General features: G+C 46.1%; 3 protein-coding genes across 3 annotated transcripts; 2 read left to right on the forward strand and 1 right to left on the reverse strand.

Annotated features, from left to right (window-relative positions):
• Positions 1-4221: 4221 nt before the first annotated feature.
• Positions 4222-5690, reverse strand: ENH_00010240 (SAG family member; the record flags this gene model as incomplete). The annotated part of the gene is made up of 5 exons (XM_013584099.1): positions 4222-4330; positions 4431-4631; positions 4768-4865; positions 5020-5231; positions 5510-5690. The coding sequence occupies 5 exons, from the start codon at positions 5688-5690 to the stop codon at positions 4222-4224; spliced, it is 801 nt and encodes a 266-aa protein (XP_013439553.1).
• A 6065-nt stretch (positions 5691-11755) lies between these two features.
• Positions 11756-13374, forward strand: ENH_00010250 (SAG family member; the record flags this gene model as incomplete). Its single annotated transcript, XM_013584100.1, has 5 exons — positions 11756-11939; positions 12255-12466; positions 12600-12697; positions 12942-13145; positions 13266-13374. The coding sequence occupies 5 exons, from the start codon at positions 11756-11758 to the stop codon at positions 13372-13374; spliced, it is 807 nt and encodes a 268-aa protein (XP_013439554.1).
• Positions 13375-19241: 5867 nt separating this feature from the next.
• ENH_00010260 (SAG family member) lies at positions 19242-20868 on the forward strand (the record flags this gene model as incomplete). The annotated part of the gene is made up of 5 exons (XM_013584101.1): positions 19242-19425; positions 19678-19880; positions 20073-20170; positions 20396-20599; positions 20760-20868. The coding sequence occupies 5 exons, from the start codon at positions 19242-19244 to the stop codon at positions 20866-20868; spliced, it is 798 nt and encodes a 265-aa protein (XP_013439555.1).
• Positions 20869-21101: the final 233 nt, after the last annotated feature.

Raw genomic sequence — 21101 nt, forward strand, 5'->3', positions numbered from 1 at the left:
CAGTTCATATTATTATGAGGTGAGAAAACCCAGAATAATAGAACTGAGAGCTGACCTTCGCCGAGGGTCAGTGCCCGAGTCGCGTCGCGGCACCAAACCTCGCGACCAACCTCGCACCCGGTGCGGGCTAACGAGCCCATTGGTCTCTCTTATGATTTTCCACTATCCTACGGTGCCTTATGCCCTAAGATATTCAATATTATTCATGCTTTTCGCGTTAGTAAGTCTCGGGTGTAGCGACGAAGGTCAATTGTAGTGCCCGGCACTACAGTCTCGATCCCAGAATCCAATGGCCCAGGAGCTTGCACCGACTGTTCCAGCACATAAATCAACCTCCAAACAAAACTTTACAATATCTGATCACTTTCCGATACTGTATTTTCTTCACAGATACATATATGCCGGCTGCTGTGACCGGAATACTCACCAGCGATCCATCCAGCATCGTGTACAAGCCATCACGAATAAGAGGACAGGAATCGGCGAAGGAAGAGTTTATATTGAGAAAACTTCACAATATAAAAATACTCTTAAAAGGAGGGCACTGAGAAGCTGCTGACTTCAAAGAAGATACTGCTCGTGGTAGAGCGATCCTGTGAAGGTCACCATGGCACGTGGTGACCTGCTGACTCTACAGCCTTTAAATATAGAAATCCTCAGATAAGCCAAAAGATAAGTCACAAAAATTGCATAAAGCGCGAGTAGGAAATCTGCATAACCCGAATAATTGTCAGACACCACGTACGCTTGCGTACCCAGAGGTTTGGTCTGCCTTTACCGATGCTTCTACTAGTCGATATTTCAACCAAAGAATCTTCTAACTTCTTGATTAGTTGATTCCTTTTAAAGCAGAAATATTGCTTATTATTTGTGATTGAATAAAACTAATTCGTGCTATTTCTTGTTCCTTCTCGACACACCTCTGTATTCCAAACTGCACGAGCACCACTACCACACAGCTCAGCAGCGACTAACCACGCCGGGTGCTGAGCTTGCCGGGTGCACTCATTTAACAAACTGAAAATTTATTGCTTTTAGTCAACGAAAAGCTCTGCAAGTGAAAGATTACTCGTTCGACTCGTTTGAGTTAGTTCATGCGTGCCTGGGATGCCTAATGCTTTTATGATATGCACAACGAATCTCAGTAAAAAGTACCTAGAGCTGAAACAATGCATGAGGATGCTGCTTGAATGTATTAAGTGTAACAAAGGCCGTAAGCGGCCATCGGCTTCGCTGTGAAGGTTCATGGAGGGCCGAAATATGTGGTCCTGTCTGCTTACATGCATGAGCTTAGGGGAATCCAACGGCAATAGGCATCTGGCAAACTAAAGTTCCTGTATATAAAGCTGTCTGTAGCTTATCAGTGGCCATTTTCGTATATTAGCCCCCATGCATCAGCCTAATGAAACCCTCAACCAGCAGGCCTGTTGGCTGTCGTGTGCGGTATTGCTTGTTTGACCTAGCTCAAGTTCCCCATTAGGTATATAAGAGCGTTGCAAAACATGTCACATGCACATGTGACGACAGGGGCATCGGGGAGATGAAACACTGCGTGCATTTCTGACAAGGGCTGAGCCAATAGGAGGGGAAGCTTTCTACGTAGAATTGGTCCTAGGGCTGTGCAATCCATGCGCCATATGACGGTTTCTGGCGCACTGTGATGACTTAAATTTATCATCAGCGTTAACAGACTCAGCGCATTATACCACTGGGGCTGAATAGCTGCTGGGAATCTCAGTTCTGTTTGAAGGCAGTGTAACTCGCAGAAGCCCAGATGACTTTACGTTGTCGCTGGAATCATGAGACTTGGTTGCATCCCAGCTTTTAAAGAGCAGATTAACAAGAACGATGAAAACGTTGGTGGCACAACATCGGCGAACCAGCATAGCGATTTTCTCTCGGATATAATCTCATTGGTTAACTGCTGAAAGCTGGACGCTTGCACGTTGAGGAAAGTCATAGTGAACAGAGATTTGATGCTTAAGCATGTCTGTGCACTCGCCTCCTTACTAATTTGTACGTGCCTACACATGTTGTGTGCATGCATGTATATTATATCGGCGCAGAAATAGGCACTCATACAGAAGCATGCGCGGGTTAATCCCTGCTGTTTGTTTTCATCTTTGCTCACTGACAAGACCAGGGCGTCTTCTTTGTTTTGAAAATGTGTTCGGCGACAGGCCGCTGCACCAGAACTTGGATGAGGTCACTCTGCACCAGAGGCTGGCCTCATCCAACCTCAAAACAAGTGCAACAGTTACAACGCAGTATGCGAGGGCATCGAAGACACGGGTGTAAGCAGCAAGAACAACAGCCATAACGACGGGTGTAATTATTAGTCCGCCGTCTACATGGTCTTCTGCTACACCAGAAATAGGATGAGGCCAGTCTCTTGTGCAGAGTGGCCTCACGCAAGTTCTGGTGCAGAGGCTTATCGCCGAATGTAATATATAGTACATCTATGAACAACTGGCTGAATGTTGGACCTAAAATTAAGGTCGACGTGACAGATCAGATCTATATAGAAAATTAGCACACGTAATTTTCAGGAAAAAGAGCATGATCACCAATGACGGTAGCGCACAAATTTTCCGGAAAGTGTGCGCCGAATTGTATTTCAAGTGCCATGACTCTTATATTGAATGCAGGTTCCCTCGTTACCTTTGTTTCTAAGATATACCTCTTCATCTACTGGTGGATCTAATGCCTACTACCATAATTTGACCAAAGTGGAGTCAAAATGAAGGCAAGTAACTAAAAAGTACCTGGATAAAACTGCATATAGCTCCTGATCTGACAGTAGTGCACATTGGGACAATTTGTCAAGCATTCTTTTGGGGGTTTTCCGACACATTACTCATAATTTCATGCGCTGTTGGCTGTTTTGGAGTGGCCCGCATGAGGCGCTGCTGGCGCTGTAAACAGGAGCCCTGATCGCTCATTCATATTTTTCGGAAAGAAGAATCCACGGGTAACCGCAGGTGCGACGGTTGCTTCCACACAGCATATTCAGTCTACTCAAGAAAACACACTCCCAGGTCCTTGTCAATATTTTTATTCTTTTGATGCAATTTGTAGCGAAGCTGTGCCCCGCGGCACACCGTTTTCCTTTCCTGTGCAGATTCATTCAAGGTTAGGTAAGAATGAGGCGCACTCGAGATTGCTGCAATACTCCGTTCGGGGCTCGTCATTGCGAAATAAAGTGCAGGACCCTCACCTTCGCCGTGGTAAGCAAACAATTCTTACGCATAGGGAGATGCAGGGTCCTTTTGGCCACACCACCAATCGCCGCTTCTCAGCAGCTTTTACTGAATTGGTTTGGGCTACTGTATGCCGGTTTTGCAGCATAGATGAGCTAGAAATTGGTCCCAGAGAGCGCTGAGGCTTGGAACAAACTGAGGCTGGACAGTACGTTAGTGGCAGCAAGAACAAATACAAGCAAGTCACTCAGGAAATCTCTGGGTCGACACTCCACATAGCGGAATACAAGCTAGGAAAACTGTGGCTGCAGGTCAATATTTTATAGGCTTTTTACCGATCCGCTCAGGCCGAAGTGTTTCAAACTAAAGTTTTCAAAGGATCCCTAACTTTAGCAAATTTCGGCAGCAGCTGCCGCATAGCATACTCTTTGTTTCGCAACTGAACAGCACGCCCTTGAAGAAAGCGCACACTAGGATCTTGTACTACACAAAACTGTCGGAAACCCCGTATTTGCGCAGCCAACAGCTTTGGCAGGTATACAGGGGGAACTCTGGACACACGAGTCGCAGCCGCAGGCCAATCCAATTGGATGCTTTTTGTAAATAGAGTCTATAAATCCTACTATGATGCCTGAACGAGGCTTTGCCCGTTCTCAAGCCAAAACGCGCTTCAGAAGAAGAATTGGGCGTGAAGTTTAAAAGCCACAGAGGTAGCGCTGTTAGCTCATTTAATGGGAAGCACTTTCAGTGTTTTTACATGGAAATGCGTGATGCACAATGAGTTTAATGAGGATGAAACTAGACACTTCTTACAGTGCAAGCTAAATAAGTGATACTAAGATGTGGCGGGAAGAAAAGCCTTCTCGCTACGTTCTTGGCCAGAGCTGCTCTTTATCAGCCGCTTGAAGCACGCAGCAAAGGAGTTCAGAAGAAGCCGTCTTAGGGATTGGGAAATGCCGCCCTAAGAAATCTGCACAAGCTCTGCAACTCCAGTAGGCGCTCTGTAATTTGTTCGTCCATCTTAAGTCAGAAGAATCAAGGCGAGCGACAACAGACCTGTAGCAGCGCTGGGAACCGAGATTGACGCTGCGCCTGTCTCCGTTTCCCAGAGAGCATTGTAAAGCTCAGTTCTGCAAACGACAAGATACAATTACCAATGCTTAGCCTTTATAATCCCAGCGCACAAAGTAGCGTGCTCTTGATTGATCATGCCGGTAATTTACCGCTTACGTGAAAGGCGCTTCCCCATTTTGGAGTGGCTCTACGAAGTAGCAGAATAAAATGTTGTGGCCTCCTGTGCAGTCTTTGGTGGCGGCGCATGAAACCTTTGTGCTCTTGCTTGACATCAAAAACGCAACATTGCTGGCCGCCACATTATTAAAGGGAACTTCATTAATATCATATTTGCCTGTCGACGGGTCGAAGCGAGATCTGCAAAACGTAGGTGATGATGGTTACGGTCCAACAATTAAGAGACATGCTTTTTTGAGCTGCTGGCAGACAAGAGAGCGCAGATGCAAAAATTGTGAAACTGGCTAAGAAAAAGTAGATAAAACGAGCGACGGACTCCTTGAGGTGGCTAAGCCCAGCTGTGTAAGTCTCCTCGATCAAAGCGTTGCAATCGAATTTCGTGTCATATGCAAATGGGATCACGAGCCCGGGATACTGCAGAGCAACGGAAAAGCAAGCAGTTTCGAAGCCCCCTGAATAAGTATAAAAACAGATTTCTTCTTGACCTGCAGCTGTCTACCATTTTAGCGGGTAGTGATAGTTGAGCGCGCCTAGTGTTGTAGCTCATAGCTCTTACTAGAAGTCATACCGTTTCTGCGTTTGCGCTTGCTGCCGAGTCACACGTAGTTGCATCCGTGCCCGCAAGCTTTGCTGCAATCGTTTTAGCAGTGGTATTCTCCTCACCCTCCTTTTTTAACTTTTTCAAACTTTCTGTCACCTCGTTGTCTTGTGCCTTGGTTAGGGCTTCTAACAGGCCTTTGACAGCTCCCGTCCTCATGGTGTTTATGATTGTCAGGCACTCTGAAAACAACATAACACGAGTTCAATGCCAAAGCGGCCATATCTTCGCAGTTGCTCCCACTGGGCCATCTAGTAACCAACTAAGGAGCACATAGAGGGACATGCATTGAAGCGCCGCTGCAATGCCATCTACAGAAAACTTTTGAGGTTAAATGGCACTGGAATGCATTGTAGGTATCATAATGTCTAAGAACAACCTCCGTAGACCAGCATATCTCCGCAAATCGAAGTATGGCAGTGTAAGCATCATTCATTTTTTTCTCTCGTTCATGGTTCACCATCAGTTTTGTCGTCGGCTTTGGGCGCCGTCTGTTCAATCGAAATAAATAGTGCAAAGCCATCACGGCTCTCTTGAGAGCTTTCTGTGGCAGAGCGAAGGGAAAGCGCTGATGAGAGCTTCGGTGTGGCCACACTTGCGAGCACGCCGGCATAACAAGCAATCAAACCTACGCGAGTCATCGTGGGGAAGTAGGTTTGTTACTAACAAAGTGAGAACACGTAGAACCGAACGAGTCGGCAAAAATAGAAGAAAGGAGAAAAAACAGAGAATGACGGCCTGTATCATTTGATAGCAACGGTTAGTGATTATGTTGTGTGTGTTTGACAAGCAATGCGCAGACGAGCACAAATGCCTCGATCTCAGCACCCAGTCATTCGAGAAATTGCTTCGACATTTCCAGAAATTTTATATGCCTTTGAGAAAAAAACATTCTGGAGTCTTATTCCTTTGTAGCGCCGTATTTCTCTCCTCTCAGAGATATTTACGCCGGCAGGAGCGCAGATCCCAGGAGCCACACGCCATCCAGAATACAGCGCAGAAAGCTGTTACAGGAAATATTTCCACATAGAAATCATAAGCAATAAGGATCCTCTTTTTAATAAACATGTTTTGAGGTTTTTGAGATGAAGCATTATTCTGTGTTCGTCACAGCAAGGTTGTTTGGAAGTTAGGCATTGTGTGACCAGATGGTGACTTGGATCCTCACACGCTGCCGAGGACAAAATTTCTGAACAGAGCTGGGCCATACAACATTTTCCATTGAAAAGTAAGTAGGCAGGCTTAATAGTCCAATAAAAGGCCACAAGCCGTGCACGCTCGCGTAACCGTGTTACTTTTGCTATTGCTTTATCGGACCGACTCTCTATCATAGAACCTCGAGATTTTTCCCACCAGTGTTTACCTTGAACCTTATAACAGAGCATCTTATAACAGGAGGCATGTTTCTTTATAATAATTTCGACTGCGACCATTTCGTATGGACTTTTGTTCGCCTGCAAATCACTTTGGTCTTTTGGAAGCATCGCAATCGGACCAGCCACTGGTGCTGTAATGCCAGCGGATGCAGAGCTACTTGAACTAGATTTTTACAAAGGCCCTATTTACTTTACCAAGCCAGATACAAGCTTCGCATAGTCACTCTTGCGCATGTATATATTTCAGTGCAGGTCTACTCAAATGAATTCAACATCTACCGAGCTAGTAGCACCACAGAAAATGTTGTCTGCAGAGAAGAAGCGGATCTCTTTGCATTTTAGACTCCATACAACTAAGCAACGGAGCAAGGAGCCCCTGCGTGTGCTACCAGAGGCACTGGGCACAACCAGCAAGCCTCTTGACTGTCATGCATGGCAGTGTTTGTCTACTCCGATTCGGCTTCTTCCCACGGTACACTAAAGCATTTTAACAGTGTCACAACAGGAGCTAAGCGAAGAGAAGCAAAAGTTAGGATGACAAACTTGACGAGAGGCCCACATAATTTACTTATTCTTTGATGTTTGGAGCCATGAACGGTGCAGTTCGTTCCCCTACCACTACGTTCTTGTAACACCCTCCGCGGTATGAAGTGGATCAGGTCACTGCTAAACTAGGCAACCATAGCGGTCTTGGAAAAGTCGCTGCTCTTTGGAAGCAATGTACCTTGAGGGCCAAAATTTCCACTGTTGCTTATACTGCGAAGTGAAACTGCATCCACACATCTTCGAGACAAGCGAGCATCAACCCACTGTCGAAAAAGTGCCACATATTAGACTTCAATTGCACCGAAGTTGTGAGTCTTAGGTCACTAATTACGAGGTGAAATTTTGATGCCCAATAAACTGTACGCTTTCATGGCGATTGCAAGCCTTAGCCCTTTCTGGATCGACACTTTAACCACAAATTTATATGCAAGCACATCATTTGCACGTGCACGTTCATGCATGTGGATAAATGTATGTGTTTAGTAACATCTGCGCGTGAGTACATGCACCAATAACGAAGGTCCAGTCACTTGCCTCTACTGATACATACCTGTAGTTTGTTCATATTTGCCCACTGTTGCCTCCGGAACTTTCTCTTTGTTCCGTAAGCCTGTCCCCCAGAGTTTAGCTTAGCAAATAACATGCATACGCTTCTTTTGACTTTGAGATTATCTACGGTATAACAGAACTCAGTGAGACGTGCGGGAAAAGCCCAATTCTTGTAGCTGCTCCTGTTCTGACTGCCAGCAATGTGATTTCGGACTGCCCTGCGCAGCGCCACTTCCATTACAGCTGTTTGTGAGTTGAGCCCGAATTTTCGTCACGTTCTTTTTATCGATATCGTGCATAAGATAATCGATTTCATGTTTGAAAAATCTGATGCAGCTTCATTAAGACACGAATACCAATCATACTCCTTATAACGATGGGCGTGGAACTTTTAGGCAGTATGAAGTACTGACATTGACGTGCACAACTATACATATGATCTTTGGTGATGGTATTTTCAGGACGTTTTCACGCTATAATTTCAACCCATATATAATCGCGGTGTTTACTCTTCTTCGGTCTGCTGCCAGAGCATTCTCGTACATTCCAGACTGGCGCATTTATAGATGTTCAGTTTACTTTGGTCTTAAAAGGACAATATGGGGAACAGAAAGCACAAGGCAGAAAAAACTGGTTTAAAAGTTCCGAACTGGATCTAATTTGAGAATGCGCTTCGCCGGAAAAGCATGGTTCCTTGGACAACGGAATCCCAAAGCCAAACAGCGGTAATTGCCACATGTGGTTTTCACAAATGAGCTTTAAAATGCTCTCTTAAGAGTGGAATCAGGCACAACTTCTATCTAGGCCCCCAGCCTTGTCGGCGCTCTCTTCTCCGTCGCTTTGATCCTTCTGACCTAAGTCTGAGGAACAAACTGAAACGTAGCTGGTGAAGATGTCGAAGTTCTAAAAATTCGTGGTAAGGCATTCATAACTCATCGAAAGGTTGGCTTCTGTACTCCACTGCTGCCCACTGCAAATGCTTGACGAAGAGGACGTTTGGCCAAGGACGCATTTTATCTTTCTATCCCCACAAAATCTAACTACAACTTCGCAGCTTGCGCTGTTTGGATTGCCTAGTATCAATATCATTAACTTCTCTGCGCATCGCAAATTTCCATACGAAACCGCTCACGGTATTTTCCATCAGTGAGCTGACTGGGCTCGTTGAGTGACTCTAGATTTCGCAGACAAGTGCCTCCTCTGAAGTGCATTTTCACCTAAGAATGCGCATAACCCTCTCCGAAGATCATGACGGAAATTCTAGACTCAGTTTATTAAAAACACTCAGTCGGCCAGGCGAGAGGCTTCGACTCTGGCTGCCTAGAGTGTCTCCTGTACTCACCTGACAACTCACCTGACAGAGCTGTTAGCTGCGCGAAGTCAAAAGCTCCCATAGTGAAACAGAAATTCTGATAATTTTAAACAGCATCTGTTCTAGTCTTTGTTTGCTTTTTGCTTTTAAGAAGTGCCACTCAGTTGAGAGACAAAGAATATGCTCTGGTGCATCTGTTGGTGCTTTGGAGCTTGCCGAAGACAAGGTTTCTTTGAAGTTGCAACTTTTAAATCTTCTAACGTGAGAGAACTGGAAATATTTGCAAATTGTGACCCCGTAATTCTCCTAGCATGTATTTCGCAATATTTCGCTTTGTTTTCGAGATTATTGAGCGACTTGCTTGTGTTTGCTCATGTTGACACGGCGCAATGTGCAACACCATTATGTTCCGAACCTTAGAGTTCTCTGGGACTAGTTCTGAGCTCACCCAGGTTGCAAACGCGATCTGCAGTATCCCAAAGCAACTCAGCAAAAACTGGTGAGAAGCTGCGTCCGCTGGCGTAGTCTCACTTCTCTATTCTGAAACATAGTTTACTGATCACAGCTCATGTAAGGACACAGCACTTTACAGCGCAGTATAGTTTCAAGATTTCTGCTCATGTTATTCTTTTCGCTGGACAACCTTTGGAGCTTTTTTCGTTTCGTGTCTTATTTTCTTCCCCCGACGCATGTTTGTGTCTTGTCTCCTTCCGTCCCCAGTCCTTTCGTGTTTGCCATCTATCTTTTTCTTTCTTTGCTGACTTCCTTATCTTTTCCCTTCTCCCATTATAATTTGCCGCCTGCCTATTCGTGTTTGCGTCATTCATCTTTCGTTCCTTCCTGTTCTTTGGTGTCGGCTGGCTCTTCCTGTCTTTTGTGCTCTCTCCTTGCGTCGCCTGTCTCTTAATCTTTCCTGTCACTTTTTGTATCCCGTGCCCTTGCTTCTTTTGTCTCTTTCTGTCCCATGCTTGCTTTTTCCGGCCTTAAGGTTCCTCCTGTCCCTTCTCTTTTCGTGTCTACTTTTATCGCTTCTTTTCCTGTGTTCTGACTCTCCTTCTTCCTATCCGTTTTCTTCCCCGTGTAGTAGTCGAAAATTCCCGATTCAGAGGTTGGCTCGTCCCACGAATGCAGTGTGATAAACGTTACCCTGAATTTTTGGCCACTTCGAAACAAAAAAAGTGCAAGTAATATCAAATCTAACAAAAGATTACGAAAAGCTTAAATATTTTAAGCTTTTCGTAATCTTTTGTTACAATTGAGAACGCCACTGTAAAGAGCATGGCTCCGTAAGTAGTGCAGGCTCCAGCGTGCCGAGTGTTTGCCAGTATATCGACAGGAAATCTTGTGTGCTCAATCAGGAAACTAGGAGATGGCTTGCAAACAGTTCTTTACAGTCACGTCGTAGGAAAGGAGAGGCGCAACGGCCCTCCATGCGTGCACGCACAAGTGGCCACCCTTTGAACCATCAGTTGCTCATGTTAATGACAACTGCAAGTTGCATGTATATTTCATCTTATTTTGGCTATTAGATTCTGCAAATGAATGCCAGTACAACTTAGCTCGAGCAAGTCCTATAGTCTGACCAGTCCAGTGCGAACCTAATGGTGTGAATGCTTTCCTTGCGGTCAAAGAGCCCACAACACGTGCCTTCAGAAGCACTCATATCTTCTTAAACACTTTTTGAAAACATTTCAGTGGGAAGCTTCATCGCTGTTCGGTGAGCTGGAGTGTATGCTACATGAGCCGCAGTATCTTCAGGCGGCTCCATCTGGTCTCACGCGGCATAAAAATGTCGGAAGACTAAATATGGTAGCACAACGCGGTTACACAAAACACACAGTGCTTCAAAAAGAGTCGAAAACAGGTGGCGGGGTCCTATGCATATTCTTGCCTCAGTGAATGCCAGGATGTTGGGGTTGTCACCTTGATGAGTCGTATCTCGTGCACACAATTACTTGCTGCTTCTTCATGCTTCCCCTTCTGGTTCTTCTCTTCCCTTTGTGCGTACTCCCACTGACGTTTGCCAAGCATTTTTCGCGCTTCGGTTCTTCCTATTTTCGAGCATATCTTGCATTAATTTGCTGGAGTGCTGTAGATAGTGCTGTGGGGAACAGCTCGCGGTAGCAACCTCAGCAGGCAGGTCAGAGACTGTCCCGAGTCAATTTGCAACTGTTAATCATCACTCCAAAAGCCAGAATGAAAGATCATTATTTGGTCAAGCAGCCACGGCTCCTAAACAGGAGGACAAAACTGGTGGTGAATTGCAAACACTGGAACAGTGCTAATGTAGGTTCAGCCGCGATTTGATTTATGATTACGAGCGGAGGGAGTTGGGCGTTCGTAGCAAGCTCTATCGACAGGCTAATGCGCTTCTGTGTGCTTGGCTTGACTTAACGTGTTCGAGATCCCGCCACCCTGTGGACTTCCCGGTCTCACAGGTTACACATTGCTTGACTCACCTAGAAGAATTCTCGGGCAAAAGCAAAGTAAAATCGGAAATTAGCAGAGATGGGCTTGTCGCTACATGGCGAAACATTGCCCTTGTTGTTTTTCCGCAGCTCGTAATGCGGGTGAGCGAGAGATGAACAGGCACACGCACGCGTTCCCGTTCCAGATAGCAACTCGTAACCACTCACATCAATAGACCCGTGAAAGCCCACACACTCAGCTTGTCAAACGTTTTCAGTTAAACCTACATAAAATTGAATACCCAATCAAAATAATAGCTTGGCTCAGATGGCGGGACCGCGCCGTGGTCTAGCTGGCAGCTGGGATTGTCACCTCGATGAGCTCTTAATTGCCAATTGCACGCACACATTCGATCCCCAACAGTTGTCCACTTTTTTATCCCATCACTTGTTGCCCTGTGTATGCTCGTCTACTTTGCCCCTGTGGACCCTTCGGTTCCGTAAGTTATTCCTCAATGCCTCGCATTGGCCTCTTGGCGTGCTACGCTGGGCTCCTTGCTGGAGCAGCGATACCAAATTCTTCAGCAGCGGTTCCGATTCGCTCTGCCTCTGTTAACCCGCACCACGGGAGCCCAGACATAAAAGCTCCTTCCCTTGCTCAGCTGGGAACAGCGCCTGCTGCCGATGATGTAACTAACGGTAAGTTGTGTAGATGTAAAGGAAATGACAAGCACGCTGGCCTTAAATGTAATATCGTCTGTAGACAGTCCTAGAGCCCAAGATACATGGTACAATACTGTCATCAAACCATGCCCGTAAGACTCGTTGATTGGACTGTCATCTGTTGCAATGAGCACTTATAGCATGTTCTTTGCTCCCCCTTTTAACAACCGTTAGCCCCCCAATTATACGCGTAATTGATTTGTTCTGAACACTTACTTTTAATACTATATAGGTGTTCGCGTGCAGTATCACCCGCTGTAAATGTGGCGTCTGTTTTCTGCACCAATTCAGAATGCTTGCCAGTTCTTAATGCCTTGCGAACGGAAGGGCTAGACGGATTGTTGAGCGAACTTGTCAAAGCAAGTAGCGAAGAAGTTCGCTCGAGTCTATCTCCTCAAACAAAAAGTGAGAGCGATAAGAAAACAACCGTAGTTGAAATTGCACAAGAGCTCGCGGGGGAGAACAAAGAGAACTGTGAAGCAGCCGATGCGAATACGTCCAAGGTATGACTTCTGGTGCCACCTATTGACACGAAATACTCTAACTTCTTTGTACTGATTTGTCCGAGGTCTTGCTCACCTGCATTTGTTAGCCGCCATTTGCGGTGCTCTAAACTGTGCTATCGTTTGTGTACAGTATTCTGGACTTGTAATTACTTTTCAACACTCCACAGCGTTTGACTGCGAGGCTCTGATCAAGGAATCCTTCGCTGCAGGACTGAGCCATCTCCAACAGTCCGTTTTTGCCATTTTCTCCAACAAAAGTTTCTGTTTCTATGAAATTCACTGAGGCATGCGGCATGCGATGTTTATCCATGTGTCTCCATGGATGATGGAGCAGAGTGATTTCGTTTAACTTTGTTTCGCACTCCCTGTGCAACAATCTGTATACACTGTATCTGCAATTTGATCGCTCCTGCTATTTGGCCGCTCTACTATTCTCACTGTTTTGATCTGGCTATTGCAAGCTTCTGCGCAGAGAGAGCTACGAGACGTCGTCTGCAACCAATAAATTGGGCACTGCTCCGCTGGACAATCCAGCAGCAAAAAATCTCGCGGCTATAGTGTCAACTAAAGCGGGAAAAGTGTCATGCGCCGCCACAACAGACTGTGCAGCTGGCAGCAATGTCTTGTTTTGCTATTTCATAGAGCCCTTAGCAGTGGACGAAGCGCAGCCAATCAAGTGAGTAATTTTACACAGGAGAATCTTGCTGATTGCCTGCTGTTTAACGCTGCGGCTTGCGATCTATATAGGCATGAAACTGAACCCACTTGGCAAGCAGAGTGTTCTGCTTTTTTGCAGGGCTGAAGTGTATGAAGCGCTTCTGAAGCGACAGCGGGGCTTAGCGCCGATCACAATTCCTGGCATTACAGCTACGCTTTTCTCCCTCGCGTTGATAATGTTGAGTTGAAAACGGTCGACGACTAGCAACGCAGCAGCGCTGATTATTATTACTACTATTACTGCTCGCCCTCCGCGTTAACGCCGACGTATCTCGAGGAAACGTGTCCATCGAAGCATCGCAACGATATTTTTTTTATCTGAGCTTCACCTTCAAGTGGAGCTGCACAAGGGCATCGTGTGCGGTGATATACAGATTCACTTCGTATCGCATTCATTAAAGCAAGCAAAGGAACGCTGGAAATGCTCCGCATTACTACCATAGCTTTCAGAATTAAGGGTAGAAGACGAGCATTAAACAGCACAATGGAAAAAATTTGCCGTGCATATTGACGCTTCACCTGCAAGGTCCAAGCCAGTTTTTTTTTCCGAGGAAGATGAAGAATGAGGCTGTTTCATCTCTACGAAGGCAGCAGCGCCTCAACCGGACAATTACCAACATGGTTCTGAGAATTCGACACGCTATTTTGGTTGTTTTCATGAGAATTTGTCCCAACCTAGGTTTTTTGTGCAACTCGGATGGTCTAGATGTTTCCATTTAAAATATTCATCGTTTTCTTCATCCGGTTAATAAAAAGTAGATAGGGAAAACCCCCAATCTTGAATAACATAGGCAACAAGAGAGCTCTTCTCATTAATGTAGAAGAAACTGCTTGTAATTCACTCTCCTGCAAACTTCTGGAAGGCAAGAGGAAGTTATTGCTAACGACGAGGTGACAATTTGTAAACACCTCTAGAGCCTCGGCGCACTTAGTAGTTTGAAGTCGGATTGCGCATTTATTCTCTGTAACAAACATATTCAATACTTATGGAGTCGGGTTGTAGCACACGTCTCAAGCATTACGACCAGGTAAGAACGCTGAATGTAGCTTCTACCAGCTTCAACAAAATTGGCTGGGAATGGATCAATGTGTCAACAGCAAGCAGGAGCACTTCGATGGACTGATTCACCGCAGCAGTTTGCACTCTGTCCTGCTGCAACAATGCACAAAGTCAAAAGGAGCTCATATATGCAGCTCAGTGAGGCTAGCTTCTACAGGGTGCACTCCCGGAACAAAATTAGCCAAAGAGTCGGAAGTGGGCAGACAACGAGCAGGGATTTACCGTAGGTGCACTCAACTGTCACTTTCGGCTAAAAAGCTGGACAGCTGCAATGCAATGGAATAATTGAATTCATATGCTTATACGAGGGGCTTCGAAATTGATTGTTCCGCTGTTGCCCTGCAGCACTCCGGACTCACAATTCCATTCGGGCATGACACGAAATTCGATTTTGATGCCTTGATTCAGGCTACTTACACAGCCGGACTGACCACTTGAAGGAGCCCGTTGCTTGTTTATCTAGTTTTCTTCAAGTCCAACAGTCTCTCAACTTGCGCTCTCTCGTGAGCCACGTTATGTAAACTGTGTGCTTTAAAACTATAGTGCTCTGCATTGCCGCCTTCGTCCCGCAGGTCTAACTCCAACCCGTTGACAGGCAAATATAATGTTTCAGAAGCTTCATTCAATTATGTTGCAGCCAGAAATGCCGCGTTCCTGATATCAAGCACAAGGTCTCATGTGCCGCCACCAACGACTGCGAAGGAGGCCACAATGTTTTATTTTGCTACTTCATAGAGCCACTCCAAACTGGGCATACGCCTTTCACGTAAGCGTTAAGTCAACTGCATGACCACCGACGGCATAAACGGTAGAACACAGTTCTCAATTCGCTCGAGTGCAGGTGAAAAACGCAAGACATAACAAGAGTACCTGTATCGTGTCGCTTGTAGAGCTGAGCTCTACAATGCTCTATGGGAAGCGGTGACAGGTGCAGTGCCCATCTCGATTCTCTGCGCTGCCGACTCTCTTTTGTCTCTCGTCTTGATTCTTCTGAGTTAAGCAACACGAGACGCGACATTTGGAAATGCCAAGGTTATCCAAATTTCATGGGATGGCATTTCTGAGTCATATAGAGGCAGGCTTCAAGACTGCACTGTTTCACACTGCAAACTGTATACACTTACCGTTGGAGAAGTGGAGCATCCGCCAAGGATGCAGAATGGCTTCCCCTCCCGGTATTCTGTCCTGTGTCTTCATCCTAGCTTCACTCTGTGTAGCGCGTATTCATATGAAAACAATGAAACCGCTTCTCATTAAGCGAACTCATTCTGCATGGTATGTAATTTTAGACTTCGCACCCCAAATGCTTCTTCTGAAATGTACTTCTACCTACGAGCCGGCAAAGCCCCGCTCAAGCATCGTAGTGACGATTCAAGAGTCTGTTGATATAAAACACGCGATTGGCTAGGCGACAAGCTACGACTCTTGCCGCCCAGGAAGTTTCGTGTACACACCTGACAAAGCTATTTAGCTGCACAGGGACGGAAATTACGATAATGTTACATAACATGCGTCTGTAGTCGGCACCTTCTTTAAAGGCGCGCTACTCAGTCGTAAGAGAAAGAATAAGCTTTGCTGCGTCTCTCGGGGCTTTGAAGTTTGCCAAAGGTAATAGCGCTGTGAAAATGTAGATTTGAAACAGTCTGATGTGACAAAACTTGACGAAGCCTCCGCATTAGGCGATGAAGGCAAGCTTCAAGCCTTCAGTTGTAATACAAATTCATGAAGTCTTACAGTAGCATCTTAAGCAAATGCACACTTCCATTGCCTATGCCACTTTGGAAGCGTTCAAAACGCAGTTTTAAATTTAAGTTTGCGGCGTGAATTCACACCTTGCAACTGCAGATGCGAATGCTTTTTCTTATTCCAGAAGATTGACACACTGAAGTCTGCTCGGCCCACGCCATATATAATTCGGCGATCACTGAAAGCTAAGCTGAATCTAGGAAAAGCCGTAGTGAGATAGGAGGGCGCATTCTGCCCTTGCAACCATAGTCCGGCCATTTGCTGATACCTAAAAGCGTAGTGGGCACTGCAAGCCGATGCGACCTGCCATTTATTGAGAAAATAACTTTCCATGATACTTCCCGACATGCACGGCATGCTATCCATCATTCGGAAGATAAAAGCAGCCGAATATGCTCGGAGCTTTGGTGGGTGCAAGGGTTGTGATGCCCAAAGGGTTTTGTCTGCTCCTTCCTTTCAGGGCCTGGCTCAGGCGGAGGTTTCAAAATCCCAAATTTAGGTGCAGTATACCTAAAGTAAATTCCACGGAGACATGTTTCTTTGTAGAATGCTAAAGGCCGTTATATGCCAGTTTATGCAAGCCCCTGCCCCCGTAACGATTTCGCAGGGCTTGAAAGCGCGACCCTTGCTTGACAGGCGTCTTCCTCTTTTCAACGCATATTTCAGCCCATTTTGTTCCGCGAAAAAAAAGTGGCGGCTTGCATACCACTATATTGGAAGGACGCAAATGCTGTGGTAGTCTAGCCTAAGGGGGCACCATGAAGCGCACCTGTCTGTTCTCAAGTTAAACTGCTGTGGGTGCCCCCGACTCCGAGATGCGATTTCTGGGTTTACTTGGTTTTGTGTTTGCTTGACCGCTCTACGAAGACCATGATGGTACCTTCCCAACTCCACGGTTTGGGCTCCGGCAGCCAGAAACTTCTGCTTCAAGAGCTGGCTGCTTCCACGAATGCAGTCGTATACATATTTCTGCAGGCTTCTTGTCATTTCACAACAAGCGAGAACATGCCAAATCAAGTGCTCCGAATGCATTGTTCAAAGTATGAGAACCGGAATCGATGCCGCGGCTGTCAACAGTGTAGCTTTGTAGGCGGTCTAGGCTCAGTGTGCTCAGTGGCAGCCAATATCTTGACAGACAGTCTTGAGCACGGAAGCAGGCAACTAGAACATAATTCGAGACACTGGAAGGCTTAATTAAGATAACATTAACATGTGAACAGTCCTTCTTGGTCCAGTCCTACGGAGGATGCAACAGCCTTCCGTGCAATATTTCGACACAGTCCTTCGTAGTGAGGCAGGCAACTACAACATGATGTCATGTATTGAGAGGCCAGATTAGGATAGCAATAATTTGCGAATATTCCTTTTTGGCCCGGTCGCAGAGGAGGAGAAACGCAACGTCCTTCCTTGCGTGCAAATGGCCGCGACATGTGGCCATCCTTTGAAACGTCAACTCCCCAGGTTATCTGCCGCTGCTGGATTCTTTTAAACTTTGACTTAATACAGAGGTTAGGTTTTTCAAATGAATGCTGATGCAGCTTAGCTGGAGCAAGCCTCAGAGCGTCCCCAAAAACAAAGCACATTCAGCCCTAATGGCGGGAATGTGCTTTGTTTTCTTCTAAACAGCGCAAAGCATCTGTATTCAGGAGCAATCACACCTTATGAGAGGCGTTTCGAAAACTTTCCAATGGGAGCTTTGCTGCTGTTCAGTGGGCTGGAATTTGTGCTTTACGGACTGCGCATGGCTGGGCGGCTCTCCCTGGTCTCACCTGGTATAAGCACCTCGGAAGATAAATTCCAATCACACCTTATTAGGAATGTTTTGAAAACTTCCCAGCGGGAATTTTACTGCTGTTCGGTGAGTTGGAATGCATGCCACATGGGCTGCAGCATGGCTGGGCTGCTCTTCCTGGTCTTTGGAATAAGCGCCTCGGGAGATGAAATCCAATCACACCTTACTAGAAATGTTTTGAAAACTTCCCAGCGGGGATTTTACTGCTGTTCGGTGAGTCGGAATGCATGCCATATGGGCTGCAGCATGGTTGGGCGGCTCTTCCTGGTCTCATTTGGAATAAGCGCCTCGGGAGATGAAACCCGGCAGTGCACAGCAGTTACGCAAAACAGACACGACTTCACCAAGCAGCGAAAAGAGAGTGGTGAGCCCGTACTCATATTCTTGTCCCAATGTATGTGAGGACCGTCAACTTGAGCTGCGTGTCGAACGCGCACACCTACTAGCAGCTTCTTCCCGTTTTCCCTTTCCTTTCTTTCCCTCACTTTGTTCTCTTACTCCCATTGGATTTTTCCAAGCACTTTTTGTGTGTTTCAGTTTTTGCAATTTTTCAGCATGTCTCGCCTTGATTTGCTGGCGTGCTGTGGGGGGCTGCTGTAGGAGCCTCAGGGGCCACTTCAGAGACAGTCCCCAATAAATCTTTGACAGTTGGATCCTATTAATCATCACCACAACGGACTGAATGCAAGATCATTATTTGATCAAGCAGTCACAGCCTCAAAGCCTGTGAATAAAACTGATGCTGAACTGCAAACAGTGGAACTGTGCTACGTAGACTCAGCTGCAATTTGATCTATGACTGCGTGCCAAAAGACATGGGCGTTCATGGCCAATTTCGCCAACAGATTAAGGTCGGTCTTTTTGTTTCTTTTGTCCTAACGCGTTTGAAATCCCACCAGCCTGGGGTATTCGGGGTCGCTCAGGTCACACATTGCTCGCTGCACCGGGCAAAAGAAAAGTAAAGTGGGGGATTAACAAAGATATGCCTCTCGCTAGATGACATAATTACGTTTCTTTAAAACATCGCATTTCGCAATGTGGGTGAACAGTTGAACACACACACACACACACACACACACCTTTCCCTAGCATATGGTAACTAATTCAATGATTGCTCACTCCAATAGGCCAGCAAGAGCGTGCGCACCCAACTCTTCAAACGTTTTGTGTTGAAGCTACACAAATTTGAATACTGAGTCAAAATGTTAGCCCATTCTAGCGCAGATGGAGGGACAACACCGCCCTCTAGCTGTCAGCTGGGATTGTCACCTCAATGAACCGTTAGTTGCAGCTGGGATCGTCACCTCAATGAGCCGTTAGTTGCCCTTTGCAAGCGCCCTTTGCAAGCACGCATTTGTTCCTCGATATTTGCATACTTTTATACCGTCGCCTGTCGACCTGCGTGCGCTCGTCCACTTTTTTCTTGTTGACCCTTCGGTTACTTGCGTTTTTCCTCAATGTCTCGACTCAGTCAGTTGGCGTGCTACGCCGGGCTCATCGCTGGAGCAACGGCACCGAATTTTTCAGCAGCAGTCTCAATTTGGTCAGCTACAGTTAATCCGCACGGCAAGAGCCTAGACATAGGGCTACCTTCCTTCGCTGACGCGGGAACTGCGCCTGCTGCCGATGACAAGACTGACGGTAAATTAGGAGTGTGGACTGGAGAACAATGATTTTCGAGCTAGGCTCGGGTACATTGTTCTTTGTAGGCGTTCTCAAATTGATCAGCGCCTTCATGTGAAGAAAAATATAGTGCTGCCACAATAGTAGTCCAGAATATTTTTCTGTCGCCTTTGGTTTGGTCAGCAAACGTAATGCCACGCTGTTTTTGGATATTTTCAAGACGAGCGAGTACAACTAGAAGCGTGGCTTGTCCTATTTGTCCCTACTCAGAGTGCTTACCCGTTCTAAATAAACTTCGAGTAGAAGGGTTGAATAATTTGTTGAGCGAGCTAGCTAAAGCAGAAGAAAACGATGTTACCTCAAGTCTTCAGCCCTCAAAAAAGCTTGGGGACAAAACTAAAGTCACCGAAATCGCAGTGGAACTTGCGGGAGAAGATAAAAACTGTGCAGCAACAAATGCAGCGGCATCACCGGTAAGATTTACGACGCCAAATTTTCGCTTGAAGCATTCGAAAAAGCCGTTATTCGCCGACTCCTTAGGAGTTTGCGTGCATTTACTCACCAATTGGAAGTTTTTATGGACTGCAGAAGGAGAGTAACTTTAAATCTCGCATTGCTGTCATTCGTCGTGTAGTTGATAGTGCGTGTTTTTTGTTGGTGCGCAGTATTCTGGACTTGTAATTACTTTTGATTATTCTACGGCGTTCGACTGCGAGGCTCTGATCAATGAGTCTTTCACTGCAGGGCTGAGCCATCTTCAACAGTCCGCTTGCTTTAGCTTTCCCACCTTAAGCATATATTCCACTTTCCTGAAACTTCTGCTGGGGCGCAGGCCTCATTTCTTCTTGCTTCCCTTTGGGACGCAAACGCACGGCAGATTCTTTCTTCCTCGATCCTCCTCGCCTACCATGGAACTATGTTTTGGTCTGTTCGTCTGAGCTGTCGTGCTAACTCCGCTAATCTGACCACTGATTGCTTCTTTGTGCAGGGCGAACTACGACGCATCGGATGAAGCCGCCAAAATGGGGAAGGCTCCACTGGACAACCTAGCAGCAAAGAATCTTGCGCGAATGGTGTCCACTAAGGCGAAGAAAGTGGCGTGTGCCGCCACTACAGACTGTGAACAGGGTAAAAACGTTCTATTTTGCTACTTCATAGAGCCTTTGGAGGAGGATGAAACGAAGCCAATTGAGTAAGTTTTTCAATACTAATTACAGGCGCATTTTCGCCTTCAACAAAAATTACTCTAAATCACCATCTTACAGTTATATACAGCATGATAAGGACCATATATTTGGGCATAAAACTTTGGTCAAACTTCAAGACCGAACACTGCATATTTCTTTTTGCAGGGCTGATGTGTACGAGGCGCTGTTAGAGCGACAGCGGGGCTCAGCGTGGATAACAGTTCCTGGCATTACAGCCGCACTTTTCTCCCTTGCGTTGATTTTGTTGAGCTGAACACGGTAAAGAACGCCAAAAGAAATTTCATAGCGATCTTAAGCTCCCGTCATTACGTGGCGTTGAGTGTGGCTGCATACGGAAAGGAAGCCTGTACGGTGGTGCATCACATCCAATATCTAAAAGCTTGACAAAGCACTGGGAATGCTTTTCTCATGTAGGCTGAATATGTTACGCGGATTCAACCCCTGAAACTGCACTTACCCGTCGATTCTTCTTTCCGATATTTTATT

This window comes from Eimeria necatrix, genomic scaffold (assembly GCF_000499385.1).
Source record: "Eimeria necatrix Houghton genomic scaffold, Enh_scaff12, whole genome shotgun sequence".
In the NCBI taxonomy this organism is placed as follows: domain Eukaryota; phylum Apicomplexa; class Conoidasida; order Eucoccidiorida; family Eimeriidae; genus Eimeria; species Eimeria necatrix.